At 46.5% G+C, this 20,176-nt stretch overlaps 1 protein-coding gene across 1 annotated transcript; it reads right to left on the bottom strand.

Moving 5' to 3' along the window:
• Positions 1–5,446: 5,446 nt before the first annotated feature.
• STAR (steroidogenic acute regulatory protein) lies at positions 5,447–14,001 on the bottom strand. The gene is given in 8 exon segments (XM_033172532.1): positions 5,447–5,913; positions 6,760–6,853; positions 6,959–7,148; positions 8,170–8,274; positions 8,277–8,322; positions 9,556–9,683; positions 9,819–9,932; positions 13,851–14,001. Coding segments are annotated over 8 exon segments (864 nt in total). The 5' UTR covers positions 13,915–14,001; the 3' UTR covers positions 5,447–5,790.
• Between the last annotated feature and the right edge of the window lie 6,175 nt (positions 14,002–20,176).

Genomic DNA, 20,176 nt, shown 5'->3' with positions numbered 1-20,176 from the left:
CAAAGTCCAGCATGTTGGGGGAGGGGGTGAGTGTCAAATTTCAGTTCCTGTCTCTTCCTCCCTTTGTCTCAATTGTTTCCCACATCAGTCCAAATTTTCCATCGCCATTTTTCTGAAGCCAGAGCGTAAAGACCAAAACTTTAAACGGAGATATTTTCTGCCCACTTAATCCCCAAAGGGAAATCTCAGCAGTCTCAGTTTTCAAATTTCAAATACTTTGTATCCATTACTGTAGCAGCAGTCACTTAAACTGGTTATTTTCTTTCTTTCCCGAAGGGAGGGAGGCAGGCTTCCTTTCCTCTTCCCCCCGGATCTTTCCCAAGATGTAAAAGTCAGTCAAATACTCACAACCACCGGGTTCTTTAACACCATTAAAGACAGGTAGAACTTAGACGCTCATCACGGGATTTGTCGCCGCATTTGCATCCCGGTTGGGGCATGTCCCCTATAGCCCGGCTCCGTCGTCCCTTCACCCCCACTCCCCCTTTACAGGGGGAGCGAGGGAAGGGTTCGGAGCCACAATGGGCACAGCCGGGGAGCCCAGGGTGCGGGACGCTCTTCCCGCACCCCACCGGAGCCCCGCTTTGCGGTAGCGGGGCTCCAACCCCCGGGACGGACTGGGTCGCCTCGCAGCCCACGACCTCCCGCAATGGCGTCGCCGCCAGAAGTCCACAAATGTTTAATTCTCTTCCCTTTTACCACTGAAGCATCATGGAGGTGGCATTGGGAGATAAGGTATTATCTCAGTATTGCTCATTCCATAATGCTTCTCCAGGATCTCTGGCAGAGGTCTTGCCCATTGCTTTCTTAGCTTACTGTTCTTTTAACTGAGAGATCTACATTGGCTCCCAGTACGTTTCCGAGCACAATTCAAAGTGTTGGTGCTGACCTTTAAATCCCTAAACGGCCTCGGTCCCTGAAGGAGCGTCTCCTCATTCAGCCCGGACACTGAGATCCAGCGCCGAGGGCCTTCTGTCGGTTCCCTCACTGCGAGAAGCAAAACTACAGGGAACCAGGCAGAGGGCCTTCTCGGTAGTGGCGCCCGCCCTGTGGAACGCCCTCCCATCAGAGGTCAAGGGAATAAACAACTACCTGACATTCAGAAAATACCTGAAGGCAGCCCTGTTTAGGGAAGTTTTTAAACTGTTATATTTTAAATGTATTTTAATATTTGATGGAAGCCGCCCAGAGTGGCTGGGGAGACCCAGCCAGATGGTCCTGGCGGCTGGGGTGATGTAGTCAAGAGCATCTGGAGGGTGGCAGGTTGGAAAAGCATGCGCTAGGCATGAACCTGCAAAGTGAAAGTACTCTGCCACTGAGCTTTGGACCCAGATGCTACGTTGGCCGTCCACGTTCGGAAGCTGCAAGCTGTAGAACAGGGATAAGGAACCTGTGGCTCTTCAGCTGTCATTGGACTCCAGAGCCCATCTTCCATAGTAGTTGTCCATGCTGCCAGGGGCTGATGGGAACTGGAGTCCAATAACATCCGGTTGGTCACAGATTCCTATAGCATACAAAATAAAATTGACTTCTCCCTCTCTGTCCTAATCCATTGACTGGGGTCATCCCTAAATCAAGGACAAACCTTTTCAGTTACATGAGCTTCAAAGGTCTTAATCCTGTAGGCAAAAAAGAAGACAGAGCAGTGACATGGAACATTTTAAATCATACTCCATTTTTATTTTCAGAAGTACATAAACTTTGAGCACAGTTTTCTGCTACTCTTGTTAAATACAAATTTTAATGTCTGTGATCAAAGAAGCTGTTATTCATTTTCACCTGGCATTGGTGTCTAAACACACAAAATCTTTTGAAAATCTTCACACTTCACCATCTGCCAGTTTTTGAAAAGAATGAAGAGTAAAACAAAACAGGCTTTTCATGTTTAATATACCTGACTTGAATAAATATTAAATAAACACTTTCTCCAACTGGATAATGTGCCAACGCCAAGCCCGAGGTCAGACTTTGGGGATCACTGATTCACAAAGTAAGTTAAGGAGCGTACATGTCTTATTTTAAGCCTAACAACAAACAATATGGAATACATATTTGCATTGAAACGAATTTGTTTTTAAAGTAACTCTCATCGACCAGGGTGAGGCTGCTAGTTACTGAGATATGTGTTTGTGTGTGTGTTTTAACTGCTCCCCTGCTATGGTCCTGAAGAATATAGTAAGCTGCCTTATACTGAATCAGACCCTTGGTCCCTCTTAGCTCCATATTGTCAACACTGACTGGCAGCACTGACTCCAGGACTTCAGACAGGAGTCTCTCCAGCTGGAGATGTAGAACTATCTGCATGTAAAGCAAATGCTGTCCTACTGAGCTTATTGCTCTTACCCTAAAACACAAGGGGTTGGATACAGTGCAGTCACCCAAACCTCGTATATGTGGACAGGGAGGGAGAGAAGGAGGGAAGCCCTTTGCCAGAGAGCCAGGAGATTGGTGAGGAAACAGGGATGCTACAAATATGCTATTTTTATTCAGCAGGGTCTTGCTTTTAAGCTACAAAGGATGGTTAGCAGTTAGTAACTTCGTTTTCCTTTTCCTTTTCTTTTTTTATTACGGATTTTCTTGTTTTACAAAGGTATATGCAATGTCTCTCTCGTATTTTTCCATGCAGCATTTTTACGCACCGGTTTCGTTTGTTGAGACATTAGGGAGGAAGGGGGGAGAGAGGTGGGTGGGGTGGGGTGTCGATGTTTCTACTTTACTTAATATATGTAGGGTTTGGTGTCAGCGTTGTTTGTGCAGGTTCTCTGTTGTTCACTTATGTTCCTTTGGTGGTGAGTGAGTCTGGGGTTGGCGTAGGGTGTGATTGTTCATTAGTGGTTGGCTGCGGTGGTCTTTGGTTTCCTGTGTGAGTGGGGTGGGTGAGTGTTTTTGATCAGGCCAGCCATATTGATTTGTATGCTGTCAGTAGATTTTTGTCTTTGTCTTTCTGGGCTGCGTGTGTGATGAAGGGGTCACTTCGTTCTAATGCATGGCCTGCTGTTATGCACACCTAGACAAAACAAGCGCCTTTGCTACAAAGCCCACTAAGATGAAGGGGGAGTTCAAACTGCATTGATCTACTTGTGTGTTGGACATAGGTTACAGCCAGCTTTGCTGGGCTCATGCCCACGACCCACCCTTGGAGCTACTTTGCCCTGTTGTTCCTGGTTGCTGGTCTTGCCTTTTTCCATGCCTTCTCAGAGTGAGAAAGCAAGGTGAAGGAGCAGCAACCTCTGTATGCCTTGTTCTGGTGCAGAAGGGCTTTCCAGAGAGAGAGAGAGAGAGAGAGAGAGAGAGAGAGAGAGAGAGGCACATGGGGAGAGGCAGTAGTGACAGTGGAGGAAGTAGCTGTACTCAGGATGGGGGGCACATGTGGAGACAGGGAGAACATCTTGCACCAGGTCCCCCTGGAAACCTGGAACAGGCACTGGCTCTTTTCTGATCCCATGTACAAAAGCTTTCCGATAGGCTGTCACTATGGGCACAATACTTAAAAGAAGAGAGAGTTAGGAACATAGGCAGCTAAGATGGAGATCCGACTCCACTGTTGGCGGGAGCATGCCTCTGGGTGCCAGCTTCTGGGAACTGCAAGTATGGAGAGTGCTTTTATGCTGAGCTCCTGCTTGCAGACTTCCCAGGGGCATCTGGCTCGCCGCCATGCCAACAGGATCCTAGACTTAGATCCTAGACTTTTGACTGCTCCAGGAGGGCTTTCCTTATGCCTTTCTATTGCACAGTAAGCCACATAATTTGTCCAACTAGCCTAGCCTTGTTTCCTCTCGCTGGCAGCGCTTCTCTGAGATCTTGGGCAGAGGTCTTCCATGTCACCTGGTCCCTGAGCCTTTCTCGTTTAGTTGGCAGGTCCAGGGACAGTGCAGGAGGCCTTCTGCATGCAAGGCAGCAGCTCTGCCACCCAGCTGAGGTTCCCTCAACCAGTCAGTTCAGCAGAGGCCAGCTGAGTGTAAAATAGGAGATGTTGCATAGCACAGATTCATGAACTGGCCCAAGCAGACTGATTCTAAATCAGGCACGGAGAAGCAGTGCAGTGCAGTGGGTAGAGTGCTGCCAGATTAGGCTGCAGACACCCTGCTTCAAATCTCCATGCAGTTCTGAGACACTCTGGTTCACCTTGGGCCAACTGCTACCTCTTGGGGTTTCTCCAGGCTGTTACTATTTTGTAGGAGGGAATTCAAGTGCATACCTGGAAATTTAGGCTTGTTCCAATGAAGTGGATTAAAGCGTTCTGTTACCGCAGCACAAAACACACACACACACACCCCTGCAGACTTTTTGTGGTTAGGAAAGTAATGAGGGAATGCATCGAAAAGTGTAGAATGAATGATTAACCCAAAGAGTGATAAGCGCTCCACAAGCAAATGAGGATGAATGCTGACCCCATAAACAAGTCAAGAGGAATCCTCTGTAAACTTTCTGCAAGTAAATTAATAAACAGGTTGCAATGGAGGAGCCCTTAAAAGGTAAAGGTAAAGGGACCCCTGACCATTAGGTCCAGTCGCGTCCGACTCTGGGGTTGCGACGCTCATCTCGCATTACTGGCCGAGGGAGCCAGCGTACAGCTTCCGGGTTGTGGCCAGCATGACAAAGCCGCTTCTGGCGAACCAGAGCAGCGCACGGAAATGCCATTTACCTTCCTGTCGGAGCGCTACCTATTTATCTACTTGCACTTTGACGTGCTTTCGAATTGCTAAGTGGGCAGGAGCTGGGACCGAGCAACAGGAGCTCACCCCGTCGCTGGGATTTGAACCGCCGACCTTCTGATCAGCAAGCCCTAGGCTCTGTAGTTTAAACCACAGTGCCACCCTTACTCAAGCCTAACCCAACCGTCTTATTAGGAGGGGGGAAACGGGGAAACATGCACACCCCATGCTCCTGGAACAAAAGGATGGGACAATAAATGCAATAAATTAAAATATAAAAGGCACTAAATTCTGCTGGTTTTTAAAAAGTAAGACCATAGCTTAGGTTGTCCTGTGAGCTCAATTTGGGGGTATTTCAGGCACACCTTTCAAAAGGAAACCTCTTTAACAAACCCGGGGCTGCAAAATCTAGTCCTGCACTTTGTCATCAAAGGATCAATGAAGCAAGCAGCTAGGATGCATTTTTCTGCTGTTCAATCCTTTGAACTGGGGGTGGTGGGGGGCCACCTAATTTCAAAAGATTTCTGAAAGCAATCATTTTGAACTTCTAAGAAGAGTGATTTGTCCCTGCCTCTGCAAGCTTAAGAGAGAGATCACAGCTATGCCATATACTCTCTTATACCACTTCAGTACTCCGGGAGAATCCTGGGAGCTGTAGTTGGTCAAGGGTGGTGGGAATTCTAGTTCTGTGAGATCAGCGCCCTTAATAAAGCACAGTTCCCAGGATTCTTTGGGTGAAGCCATGACAATGAAAACAGTGTAAGTGCTTCAATATACGGTGTGGATGTGAGAAAAGAGAGGGGGGTGAAATGAAGGAGGGAGAGGAAGGGGTGGCACACTCTGCCTTTTGGCTCTGGCAGTACCCACTGCTGAAATGTGACCCACAACAGACCACCCCTGAGAACAACAACCACCGAGAAGATTACCCACTCTTGATTTGGGGAGAAGATAAAAAAAGCTGCCTCAGAGGAGCAGGCAGGAAGCCTGTTCTCTAGCAGGAGAGATGGATGCCCCTGTACCCATTTTCTGGAGCAGGAGGCCTCAGCTGCCAGGGAAAGAGCCTTGAGCGAGTGGTCCATGAGCCGGGGAAGGGATTCATCAGCCACGAGGAGTGTGTTGCGTGTGTGCGGCCACTTCAACAGCGCACGGCCTGCTGCATGGAGGCGGAATTGCTGCTCAAATGGTTGCGCAGATGCTTAGCGAAATCCACCTGGGTTTGAGAGAGGACTTGGTTGATGAGGGCCTTGGGCAGCCATCCCTGGGGGAGAAGGGGGGGGGAAAGAGCAACATCATTGTGTGTTCAACTTAAAAGGGTTAATTCTGTGAAGGTCTCCCTGCTATGCATAAGGTCTGAAGTAATAAAAAAGAGCCCCCCCCCCGCCCCCGTTCTCAGTAAAATGGTATCAGGATTTATTTTCCTTTCTGGACTCTGAGGGCTCAGCCCCTTTTATACTTGTCCTGCTTCTCCTTCTGCTTGTCTGCACTTCCTAGGCATGGGTCCGAGAGGTTTTCCCCGCGGTTTGCCACTGAATTGGAATAGACATCAACCCCCAGGAAGCCCAATTCAGCAGCAAATAGCGGGTTTTCGCAGGGAAATGGCTGGGCAAACGAAAATCCTCTCGGAACCATGCCTAGAAAGCACAGGCGAGCAGAAGTGTGGACCAGTTTTACAATCTATTCCTCTTCCCAGGGAACTTTGGGAATAATAGCCCTGTGAGGGGGGTAGGGGTCTCCTAACAACTCTCAGCGCCCCTAACAAACTACAGCTCCCAGGATTTATTGGGGAAGGCGATGACTGTTAAAGTGTTATCACTGTGCTTTAAATGTATGCAGCCACAATTCATCTTATCATCAAATGATGGAGAATGGTAAGGGGGATCCTTGGCACAGCGCTATGTATCTTCTTGCACAGTTCATTAACTAAAAATACTCTCTTAAGAGCCCCAGAAAGTGGATCCCTCTTAGTGACACCTGAGATGACTCCCCGCAGAGTTGAATGCACAGCTGTTTTTGAAAGTTGCACCACCCAAATCATGGCAAGAGGACGTTCTCTGGCAAAACCAATGGATGCCGTGATTTAGCTCAGTCCACCATGTGCCTGTACCTTGAGGTCGATGCTGAGAAGCCAGGTTAACTTGGTCTGGGAGGGGTCACCAAGGACTGGCCGAAGAACCATACATGTAGGACCATTCTCAGCTCTGTGGGAGGACGAGAGCATCATGTTAGCATATTACACAAAAAATGGAGTACCCCCCCAAAAAAATCAATCAAGGAGAAAGCAATCGAGGGGGACGACTCTTTACCTAATAACCCCTTTTTGTTCAGGCATCGCTGCATAGGTGGTGGACATGCCAGCCAGGACACAGGTTGAGCCTCGCCTCTTGGAACAACGGACACTCACAAAGTCTCGTGGCCCAACTATGTTGCCAGCGGTTGGGGCTGCAGTTTCGTGAGTGATCACCGTGTCGTTGCCGATCTTCTGCAAGATCTGGAGAAAGATCGCCAACGAAAACAAAGGGTTGTCATTTTCCATACAGGGATACTTAACTGCACTTCCTTGCTCGTAGCTGATGCAATTCCTGCTGTGGCTGACAAATTCCTTTCCTGCCTCACTTTTGGAAGGAGCATAGTGCTGATTACCTTGGGGGAGGGAAAGACAAGAGGCAGAAGGAGACTCCCTTTGTTCCTAACACATGATCGGTGCTACCAACGTGGGCAGTATGCACACAGTGCAAAGGTCACCAGCCACAGCCAGGTGCGTAATAGTGGCCCACAAGATGTAGCGATGGCATCATCAACTTGGATGGATTTAAAAGCAGTTTTGATAAGTTCGTGGAAGATAAGGCTTTTAAGGCTACTAGCCATGATGGCTAGGTTCTGCCTGTAGTGGGAATCAGGCTTCCCCTGGGCATCTGGTTGCCCACTATGAGAACAGGATGCTGGACAAGATGGGCCACTGGATCCAGCAGGCCCTCCTTCTGTCCTTTGAAGGAGGGAGCACGAGGGAGCCAATTCCCCAACGAGCCTGTATGGCAACGAGCCATACAGTTGGGATACCCCACAAATACCACAATGCACCCATGTCTGCTTGATTACAAATCTGAGACTCTTAACACAACAGTCTAAAACTGGCCAGCAGAGCTGCCCAAACACCTCATTAATGCTCATGTTTTAAAGGTGTGGGACACTGAGATCAAGACATTGGTTAGCTATGCTGAGATTTGTTTTAAAGACTTGTGATTTTAATTTGTTGTCGTTGCACCACAAGGAGCAAGCAACACTTGGTGGTTTACTGCGAATCATCCAGGGATCTTTCAGTAGATCCCAATCTTTCTTCAGACATCCCTGCTGGACAATATACTTTTTCTACTAATAGCTACACCCCCCCCCCAAAAAAAAAATCCCTGATCAGGCCAAAGCAATGTGCTTTACAACTCCTTGCAGAGTTTTATGCATACGCCATTGGCACAGCTCCTTTTGCCAAGAATGCATTTTCTTGTGTGTTCACCTGGATTTTCTTTGACATTCGGGTTCCAGTCTCCCATCTGCTCCATCCTTTCCACTAACTCGCTATAGACGCAGTCCAGGGGTTTATCAACCACCACCTCTAGCTGGAATACTTCCCCACATCTGGGAGTACTTTGCTCAGGACTTTGTCACCATTGTCCTGCAGAAAACAAGAAGCAGAAGGGGGTCTAAATTGTTAGCATCGCTGGGTTGCATAACCCAAAGCACAAGAGCTATTATCATTATTATTATTATTATTATTATTATTATTATTATTATTAATATTATATGTTGCATCCAGCCCAATTCCCAGGTGATAACCTCGCAACAGGGCTTTTCCAATGTACTCTATATGGGGCTGGTCTTGAAGCTACAACTGGCCCAGAATGTGCTAGCCAGGGGGGTGGCTAATGTTAGAAAAGGGCCCTAGCTCAGTGGTAGAGCACATGTTTCGCAGGCAAAAGGTCCCAGTTCAAGCTCTGGGTAAGGCTTGTCTGAAATGCGGGAGAGCTACCACCAGTTGGTGTGTGGACCAGGGATGGGGAACCCTGATGATCCTGCAGATGTTGGACTCCAACTCCCATCAGCCCCAAGCCAGCAGGACCAATGGTCAGGAATGAAGGAGTTGAAGTCCAGCAGCATCTGGAGCGCACCATGTTTGACTATGCCTGAATCAATGGATTAGGGCATGGGTAGGCAAACTAAGGCCTGGGGGCTGGATCCGGCCCAACCGCCTTCTAAATCCAGCCCGCGGATGGTCCGGGAATCAGTGTGTTTTTACATGAGTAGAAGGTGTCCTTTATTTAAAATGCAATCTCTGGGTTATTTTGGGGGGATAGCAATTCTTTCATTTCCCCCCAAAAAATATGGTCTGACCCACCACAAGGTCTGAGGGACAGTGGACCAGCCCCCTGCTGAAAAAGTTTGCTGACCCCTGGATTAGGGTCTATAAAAGTTGCATCAGTAGGACCACAATATTTGCTTTTTTTAGGGTGGAAAGATGGAGGTGGGGTGGAAGAGTGAGCAGCATGGAGAAAATTAGGCCCATTTCAGATGCAAAATAATGATTTACCACTAGAAGGACCAGCCGCAATAAGCCACAGGCTTGCACGACACACTTTCCTTCTTTTATACTTGTGAGAAGATCAGAAGGAACCCTGATCTCCTAACATCCAAACCCAGAGAATGGTGGTTTGTTCAAACCTTGGCTTGTGAACACACCTGAATTCAAAATGATATTTTGACTTTGGCTTCTTCTCACTAACTAAAATTCAGCTCTCCATCTGAAGGCTGCAAAGTTGGCGATCCCAACAGACATCTTCCCTGATCCTTTGCTAGCAAAGTAGAAGGGAACGCCAAACAACAACCCCCATGAACAATGCAACATGCATACCATCACTGTCTCTGTCTTCCAACCATCCTGGTCTCCAAGAATCTTAAGTGATTTCTGAAGCGCCTCATCTCCTTGTTTGATGTAGGACAGCTCCATTTCATTGAAGGGATTCTCTTCCAGTCTAGAACCTGTTGGAGGTTGGAGCAGGTTTTAACTTTATTTTTAAAAGAAAGCTTGTATTTTCCAATGCCACCAAAAACCCAGCAGCCCCAAAATGCAAGGATAAAACATGCCCAACAAGAGCCTTGCCTTGTTATACTTACTTAGCAAAGAGCTCCTTCTGCGCACATGATTGATCCACTTGCTGGGACCCGGCCTGGTAACTGCAAATTTATTCAGCTCCTGGACAATTGCAGCAGCTGCTTGTCTTCTCAGGCCTGTGGAGAGGAAAGTGTAACAGTGGTATTAAAAGCCATATCTGAACCCGCGGAAGCAAGCCCTTTGAGGTCCAGAGAGGGCTGGGATACTTCCATCTTTTGAGGTTCCCAACCATCATTTAAAAAAACCAACAACACAGACAACACAGAAAAATAAAATAAATCACCCAAAAAAGAGTGAGCTGGTCTGACAGGACATGTTCAACACAGTTTACTCTTGTGCCACCAGTACCAATATATTTTATTAATATTTATGAATATTTTAATGTGACAAGATTTGGTCAGTTAACACACAGAGAGAGAAATCTTCTACAAGTCTCATCTCATCTCCTCATTCTTTATTTGACCGTCAGCCAGAAAAAAAATACATTTATCCATACAAAATTAAAACATCTAAAACATCTAGAGGAACTTTAGAATAAAACATAGCCAACACTAACATAAAGCTATACAGATAAACCCATGTCAATGCAATCAATTTTAGTCTTACGATGCTTAAGAGCTAGAAAGAGAAATTTGGCCACCAAGGAAGCTGTTTTTCCCGTAACATTATTCAACAAATATAAAACCTGTTTGCTAAGCCTAATCTCTTACTTGCTTAAATCTGCAGCTGTAAACTGAGGGCTGTATATTGAACTGATGCACATAAAAACAAGCTGTGAAACTTATCAGATGCCGAAAAATTAACAAGTGTACAGATTTGAGCCCTTTGAACTTGGCTGCCCTTCCACCCACGCCAATTAGTCCTGAAGAGAATGACTGCCAGTGGTTCTTCTCACACAACCCGCCCGCCTCGAACCCACCTGCACCTCCGGCTGTAAAAAGAAACCTAAAATTAAATCAACAGTAACAGCTTGTGTCAGGAGTCCTGTTTGCATTTTATTGTTTAAAACAGTTCTTGACTCCCCAGATGTTGTTGCACTACAAATCCCACCATCCCCAGCCAGCTTAGCCAGTGGTCAGCTCAGGGATGATGGTAGCTGTAGTCTGACAACATCTGGGGACCCAAGATTGTTTTAAACGCTGCTTGAACATTTCTCCATTTCCAAGTTCCTTTGTTGCCTTCTTAGCTTAAGAGGGGAATCCAGGCAGCCTTTTGGAGTTGGGGGTACAGTAGAAACACCGCTCTGGGGAGAAATAGATTTGTGACATCGCAGCTGACGTCACAGCCAAGAGCACTGCTGATTTTACTACAAAGCTGCCAAACTGATTCCTCCTCTGCTCCATTTGAACGAGAACATTGTACAAATTCTGGTAAAAGCATGTTTACATGGTAAATTATGTACCTTTGTATCTCTTGCTTATTTCTTCAAAGAAAGCACTTAAAGTGAACTTAATTTATCAGAGTTGTGCAACAAATGCATCTAAGAAATCAGGATGCATTACAACATGCACACAGATTTATGACTATAAAGGCTTTAGAAACAAGGAACCATCATATGAAAACTGACTCCACTGACCCCCTAGAAAAACCTAGAAGAGAATGAACAGAGTTCGTGTCAATATAAACCAGGGGTGGGAAACCTGTTGCCCACTAGGTGTTAATTGACTAAAGTTCCCATCATCCATGAGTATCTCCCATCCTTTTTAAAAAATTTTTTAATGATTTTCAGTTTTATACATTTCAATAATTTTACAGTCATTTTAACATTTCAAACTTGACTTCCTTCCCCCTCTTTCTGCGGTTCCTTAATTTTATTTTTAATATTCCTGCATATCCAAATTAACTTAGTTTGCCCATTTATTCATCTACTTTAAATATATACTCTTATAAAACTGCAGGTTCTTCCAAGAATCCTGCCAATGTTCTTATTTGTTTATAGTTTGCAAATATTCAATAAACCATTTCCATTCTTTTATATATATAAAAAGTTTATCTTGATTTCTTATTTTTTCGGTTAAGTTTCACCATTTCTGCATATTTCAAAAGTTTTTGTATCCATTCTTTTGCTGGGACTTCTTCTTTCCAACATTTGGGCAAGCAACGTTATTGCCACTGTAGTCGCATACACGAATACCTAAATTTCTATACAGTTTGGGTAGTTCTTCACCTAGAAAGACATCAGGTTCTCCAACCCCGATTTAAACTCCCTACAGCTGGGGTGGGGAAAGTATGCCCTAGTTACATTCACAGCCCCCTTAGCTGAGATACTTTAACTGGACATGGAAGCTGTGACTTTCTGCATGCTGCCGCTGAGCTCATCTAAAACAAGTAGAGGCTGGCCATTTTTTCCGAGGAAATGGACTACAGTAGTTTCTCACCATCCTCAGTCTGCCCTTGGCCAATCTCTACCTGCCTGCTTTTCCACCTCAAAGCCAGTCCAAGGGTTGGCATGGCCTCTGTAGTTTCCTCTTTAGTCTCAGTGTTGTCCCTGTGGAACTCAGCAGGGAGGTAAAAGGTAAAGGTAAAGGGACCCCTAACCATTAGGTCCAGTCGTGTCCGACTCTGGGGTTGCGATGCTCATCTCACATTACTGGCTGAGGGAGCCGGCGTACAGCTTCCAGGTCATGACTAAGCTGCTTCTGGCAAACCAGAGCAGTGCACCGTTTACCTTCCCGCTGGAGTGGTACCTATTTATCTACTTGCACTTTGACATGCTTTCGAACTGCTAGGTGGGTAGGAGCTGGGACTGAGCAACAGGAGCTCACCCCGTTGCGGGGATTCGAACTGCCAACCTTCTGATCAGCAAGCCCTAGGCTCTGTGGTTTAACCCACAGCGCCACCCACGTCCCTTGGCAGGGAAGTAATTAGAGACAAAACTAGAATTTCCTTGCTCTGCCTGCCATGCGTGGAAAGGCGGAGTCACCCAAACCCCAGGTGACCCCTGAGTGGAATAATGACACAAGATGTGTGGGTAGGGTGGTCCCTGCCCTTACCTGGCCCATCCCCTGGCAACACCTCCCCAGGCAGGATTGGGCAGTTGACGGAGGTAGGCGGAGACCCAGGTATCCCGCCTGGGGAGGATGAAGCCAGCCCGAACTACCAGGAGCCACACTGGGATCCAGGGGGCTGCACGTGACCATGCAAAATGTCCCCATTTGATGTGGGGAGCGGTCATTGGCTCTGGCTCTGCCTGCTTGTGGTCTCCCTGCTTTCCACCTTACTTGTCCCAATGGGCAGCAGCCACCACTTGTTTCCCCTGAACTGCAAAATGTAAGCTTTCCATTTCTGCATGCAATAGACAGTTGCATCTAAGGGCGTTGCTGGGTTATTTAAAGGCACATGGCACACATTTACATGAAATGTACATAGGCGAATGCACAAGCATCAATGCCACTCGGTAAATAAGGAGAGTTGAGTAGGTAGGGTCAACATTACAGTGCACCCTCCCACTATAAGCAAAGTCCCCCCCCCCAAAGGGATAGGGCAGAAATTCAGGAGCTCACTGCAAAAGACCAAGCTTCCCAGGCTAGCCATTAACAACATGTCAAGCAGCCACAAAATGAGACACATCCATGATAACTTTCTATTCGATACAACAAAAATTGCTCTTTTAAAGTCATTTATACTTATACATCAATATTTCACCCGCTGAATCCCAAAGAATGAAAATGCTAATAGCAGCAGCCGTTCAGACTGGAACTGCAACACCAGGGGAGAGGAGCCCTTCATCATTTCCTTGATTTAAATCCCTCCTCCCTGAAGCTTCGGTTTGTGCCACAGTAAGAACATACAGAAACAACATGGGTGGTTTAAATCTGGAAAATAGCAGGGAGGCAAAGGGTTCAGCCCCCGCACAATGGATGTGATCCAAATAACCCCCCAAACACACCTTTTAAAGAAATTGTAGGAAATTCATCTGATTACATTTACGCCGTGTACCCTCTATAAGTCACGTTTGAAGCACATTCTTTCCCTCAAAAAAATTCTGATTCTGATTACGAAGATGATAATAATGTTGTTTTGTTTGTGCTCACCCATTGTACTGTGCATGTGTCTGTAGGAGATGCCGGCACACAGCTTGAAAGTCGCAGGCAGCATCACAGCAGTCTGTAAGAGTTGCAAAGGATCCTGGCTTCCCTGTACTTCTGAGCGCCTGTGCTGTTGTTTTGCTGGCGTGTCCTCTCCCCTCTGCTCTTAAATAGGCCAGTGAAGGATGCTGGTTTGTCAGCAGAGAGATAAGAAAAGACATCACTTACAGCAGGCTGGCTGACACCAAGGCCAAACCCATCGCCTCATGAGCCTGCGGTGGGGGCAAGCAGGTGGGAGGCGTGGATCTCGCAAGAGGGCAGAGGGCAGGCTGCACAACCCCCAAACCCTTTAAGCTGGTTTTCCTGCATTGAAGGCTGCCAGCTGCTTTCCTGGCAGAGTTGCCATGCTTTTTAAACAGCTCCGTGAACAAACCAATTACAGCAGCCAAAAGTTTTTCCTTTCTCTCTACTGCCTGAGTATCTTGAGCTTCTCAGGCAGGCAAGCGGGCAAAGCAAAGCTGGCATCAGAAATAGCAGTGGGGACTGGGACTGGGACAGATAAGGCAGAAAGCAAGGAGCCCGAGTGCAGTTGGAGCCAGCAACGTCAGGTACGGATGGGGCAGAGCCAGCCTTCAGCAGGCAGATCCAACCAATGCAGTTTTTGTCCCCATCCTTCTCACTGCTGAGCAAAACAGCGACTGAGGAGGAGGAAGCTAATAAGACTATTCCCTGGACTACTTGTGAGTAAGAAGGCAAGCAAGATGAAGGCAAGCAAGCTGAAGCAACTGAGGTAGCATCCCATTCCAACGGCAGGTTAAATACTTCTGCTGGAAGCAGATCCACACCTCCTTCCACAGTGAGGACATTGGTTTCCGGGTGGGAGTTGATCACGGTGTGGATTTGCCAAGCGTGCCTTCCTCTTAGCACGTTTCTCCCTTGCGTCCTGAGTTTGAGTGTCTTCAAAGCCCACGACACCTTTGGTAAAGGCTGTTCTCCAACTGGAGCGCTCACAGGCCAGTGTTTCCCAGTCGTCAGTGTTTATACTACATTTTTAAAGATTTGCCTTGAGACAGTCTTTAAACCTCTTTTGTTGACCACCAGCATTACGCTTTCCATTTTTAAGTTCAGAATAGAGTAGTTGCTTTGGAAGACGATAATCAGGCATCCGCACAACATGACCAGCCCAACGAAGTTAATGTTGAAGAATCACTGGTGATCTTCGCTTCTTCCATATTAGTTCGCCTGTCTTCCCAAGTGATGTGTAAAAAATTTCTGAGACACCGTTCATGGAATCTTTCGAGGATTCCACATATTTAAAGGTATAGTGCATACATAGCCTGTATGTGTCACTTGGAAAATGGTTTTTTTCCCCTAAAAAGATTAATAGCAGGCATGGGGCCTCCCCTTCTCTGCGTTTCTGACAATAGTTGCCACTCCCAATGGGATCGGCATCATCCCACCGGCCTAACAGCTGCTTGGGGGGCTATCCCTGAGTGCTAGTGTTGTTATGAGAGAGGGAAAATAGATTTTCTCTGCTGTAAGAAGCTGAGCCAATTTTTGTTGCATAACATTCAGCCAAGGGCACTGCCACAGGGTGAGAGGTGCTCCAGCTCAAACTGCAACGTCAGAGCACCTGAGCTGTGCAGAGCCCCAGTTTATGGCAGGAAGGGGGCAATAGAGAGGTCTTAACATGCGGGGGACCAACCTGGTGCCCTCCATCCGGTGGGGTGTGGGAAGAGCGTCCTGCACCCCGGGCTCCCCGGCTGTGCCCATTATGGCTCCGAACCCTTCCCTCGCTCCCCCTGTAAAGGGGGAGTGGGGGTGAAGGGACCACGGAGCCGGGCTATAGGGGATATGCCCCAACCGGGACGCGGAGCGGCGGTCACCCCTGCGACGAGCGTCAATGTTCTACCTGTCAAGTCTGGAACTAAAGAAATCCGGTGGTCGTGAGTACTCGATTGGACTTTGTTTTTGTATCTTTCTAACGACCCGGGTGATACTCGCAAAGGAAGTCTGCCTCCCTCCCTTCGGGGGTTAGAAAGTAACCAGTTTGAGAGACTGCTGTTACAGCGATGATTACAAAGTATTTGGATTTTGACAAGTGAGGCTTTTTTGATCTCCCTCTGGGGAATAAGTTTGTGGAGAATATCTCTTTTTAAAATTTGTGATTCTTGCACCCTGGATACAGGGAAAATGGCTGTGAAAGACTGTGACTGAGTGGAAAGTTACTGGTATTAAGATGGAGAACCCTGGAAATCGAAACTGTAATCTGACACCTGTGCCCGCTTCTGACATGCTGGGTTTTGTTTTTGATTTGGTTATGAACTGTGAGATGAGTGATGAACAAAGGATTACTATATTGGGACTGGAACTGCTCAACCGAAAACTGCAGATTTAGAACCGGGATATGTCAGAAAAGATGTATCCCACAGAGGAAACTATTCAGGAAATGGCAGCATTGGAAGAAAGCCTTGGCATAGAACTGAAGGGGATGACCGAAGAGCAGAGTGGAATGATCTGGCGGCTCCGGAAAAATGAAACGTCATTTGGGGGTGGCAGACCCAGGACGGGAATTAAAGAAGAATGGCATGATGAACCGGAGAAGCTGGAAGAAGAAGATATGTATACCCTGATGCTCTATGCAAGGATTGTTTTGGATTTCGTTTGGATCTGTGGACATGCAAGGAAAGAAGACACCTCGAGGAGCGGTTCTGGAGCAATACGACTAAAGAAAGTGGACAGAAGGGGGATAGGGTGAACTGTATTAAGGGAAAAGAGGAAAAATGGTATATAATGGTAACCTGAAACCGGTGTGTTAAGATTTTAAGCTTTTGATTAAGAGAAGAGATATTTAAATTTTGTTATTAACAGCAGTTATAGTGAAAGAAGATATTTGTGATGATTTATATTTGAGAACAATGTGTTAAGAACTAGAATTTTGTGTGGAATTAACAGGAAGTTATAATATGATTGATTTTTGTTGGAACTAGATTTATTTTTAGTATATGAAGTTATTAAAGTAATATTTGGTATTAGAACCGAAGGTGAAAGGCAGGGGAAGTCTGTGCCAAGATTCGACCAAGATTTTTTCTTTTATGACACAAGAAGAAGAATTATTGGTGTATATGTATTTGTCTATTTTCAGTTAGGGGATGGGTTAATGTTGGTGTTTTACTTGTTTGTTGTAAAATCAATAAATTCTTATTAAAAAACAACAACAACCTGGTGCCCTCCAGATGTTGCTGGACTACAAGTCCCATCAGCACCAGTCAGCATGGCCAGTGGTCCAGGATGATGGGAGCTGTAGTCCAGCAATATCTGGAGGCCACAGGATCCCCACTGCTGTCTTAACCAGTAGGGCAGAATAAAGCATTCTTGCTCAAGGGGAAGAGCTTGTCACTATTTTATTGCAGTTATTTATATACTCCCGAGAGTCATTTGTTTTTGTTTTTTAATGCTGCCCGTCAGCTATATAATTTACAAAGTGGTTTACACGATCCAAAACAAAAGGACAATGTGATGGTGACTGTTGCATGATACATCATTAGAACGTCTGTGCCCATGAATAAGGGTTTGTTTTGGCCCCAAAAACTTCCATTGTGTTCCAGTGGTGACACGTTATAGTCATACAAGCAATGCAAATGTAGCTCACAAATTGCAAGGCAGATAGATGGGGGAACAGAATTACACCACAATCCTATACATGCCTACTCAGAAGTGAGTCCTACTGAGTTCAGTGGTGCTTACTCCCAGGTAAGTGGGTATAAGATTACAGCCTGAAACTTGGTGCAGTAAGAACATAGGAAACTGCCTTGTTCTGAGCCAGACCGTTGGTCCACCCAGCTCAGTATTGTCTACACTGACTGGTAGCAGCTCTCCATGTTTTCAGGCAAGGTTCTGCTCTAGTCCTACTTGGAGGCACAAGGGATTGAACCTGAGACCTTCTGCATTCAAGACAGGTGCTCTACCACTGAGCTATGTGCCATTAGGGCAAGACTTTGGGGCAGACATCCAGACATCCACTCAGCAGAATGACCAGAAGGGCCTTCAAACAAAGCAGAGTTGACTGGACACATTTTGCATTTAACCACATTGGGAGCCTTTTTGTGCTTTGTTTGCGAGGATATTCTGCAACATGTCATTGATGCAATAACATTGCATTAGTTGCCCATCCACAATATGTATTCCCTTAAACTTTTGCAAGTGCCATCATGGTTGAATATAGGATTGCAAATAGCCTCCTTCATTCCACCATGAGCACAAATCATCATGAATGCACCATAAAAGGACATCTTGAGAGTATCATTACCATCCAAATTGGGAAGGGGGCCCATAAGACCATCATTTCACAGTGGCATATTCAGTCTGTGCAATCAAAGTTGATCTAGGCAGTCTTGTGCAGCAAACCTTATTTCATTGAGAGCCAATGTGGTGTAGTGGTTAAGAGCGGTAGATTCGTAATCTGGGGAACCGGGTTCGCGTCTCCTCTCCTCCACATGCAGCTGCTGGGTGACCTTGTGCTAGTCACACTTCTTTGAAGTCTCTCAGCCCCACTCACCTCACTCACCTCACAGAGTGTTTGTTGTGGGGGAGGAAGGGAAAGGAGAATGTTAGCCGCTTTGAGACTCCATCAGGTAGTGTAAAGCGGGATATCAAATCCAAACTCCTCCTCCTCTTCATCTGTCTCAAAAGCCCCTTCCTTTATTGCAGCAAGGAAAGTGACGGGGAAATGCACTGGAAAGTGTGGAATAACAACTGCTTGATGCAACATTGTATAACCTTTCCACAAACAATTCAGTATGAATGCTGAATAAATAGCCAGTGTTGTTGAATTGGTCCACAAACTTTATGCCATCACATCGGGATGAATTCTCAATCAAACAGATCAGCTGGAAGGGACTACGGCTCCCTTGAGGTGCTTTCTTGTCTGGTATGCTACAAACTTTTCAATGGCTTGTATGGGTGATACTACAACGCACACACTCTTCCTTGCGTTGTGTTGTGTACTGAGCTGTGTTGTTTTGCTTTTCAAAGTAAATCTCTGCCCACAAAGAGGATAAAGTGGTAAATGTGTCAGATACATTGCACCAGCTTGTTATAATGTTCCCATTTGCTTTTGTTTCGGTACATAAGCAGCTGGTACAATTGTGCAATTTGTGTTTGTGTAATGTTGTGTCTTGGGTTCCATGATCACTGCAGATGGTGACAGCAGTCATGAAATTAGAAGACGCCTGCTTCTTGGGAGAAAAGCAATGACAAACCTAGACAGCATCTTAAAAAGCAAAGACATCACCCTGCCGACAAAGGTCCGTATAGTTAAAGCTATGGTTTTCCCAGTAGTAATGTACGGAAGTGAGAGCTGGACCATCAAGAATGCTGATCGCCGAAGAATTGATGCTTTTGAATTATGGTGGTGGAGGAGACTCTTGAGAGTCCCATGGACTGCAAGAAGATCAAACCTATCCATTCTCAAAGAAATGAGCCCTGAGTGCTCACTAGAAGGACAGATCCTGAAGTTGAGGCTCCAGTACTTTGGCCACCTCATGAGAAGGGAAGACTCCCTAGAAAAGACCCTGATGTTGGGAAAGATGGAGGGCACAAGGAGAAGGGGACGACAGAGGATGAGATGGTTGGACAGTGTTCTCGAAGCTACTAACATGAGTTTGGCCAAACTGCGAGAGGTAGTGAAGGATAGGCGTGCCTGGCGTGCTCTGGTCCATGGGGTCACGAAGAGTCGGACACGACTGAACAACAACAAACAATGTTGTGTCTTTAGCTTCTTCTAGACTCTCTCCCCAACCCTCAGCACAGGAGTTTTCAACTCTGGGACAGAAGAACCCAGACCAGTCACAACCAGATCTAAAATGGCTCACACCCAGAGCATCTTAAACTTCCAGGTCAGTCTTGGTCTGTCAGGGGGTCCAGTATGGCCTGCAAGGCCATTTCACCAAACCACACCCACCTGTCAATCAGCTGGTGTCACTGGGTGACCTTAGCCGATGGTACGGGTCCAAGCTTGCTGGATGCTGTTTTGCCAGTGCCTTTCCTGCAGAGAACATGCTGTTGAAGCAGACCCGACCCCGGTGAGTCAACGATTGACAGGTATGTTGATGCCTACTTCTTAGCCAACTGACATCATCATGACACCAGATGATTTTAGTAAAAAAATCATCGCTTATGCAACGATTGTTTCCATGCTAAATTTTAGCTGGCCAGTGGCTCTAGATGTCTCTCTGTGTGCTGCAGGTGGGGTGGGGGCTGTGGTTCACAAAGCAACAACATGCCAAGTGGGAGGAGAACCTCATCCACCAGCGGAGGAGTCTCCTTTTTCT

This window comes from Lacerta agilis, chromosome 15 (genome assembly GCF_009819535.1).
Source record: "Lacerta agilis isolate rLacAgi1 chromosome 15, rLacAgi1.pri, whole genome shotgun sequence".
Lineage (NCBI taxonomy): Eukaryota > Metazoa > Chordata > Lepidosauria > Squamata > Lacertidae > Lacerta > Lacerta agilis.
The sequence above is the reverse complement of the archived record's forward strand: the minus strand, read 5'-3'. Positions and strand labels throughout refer to the sequence as shown.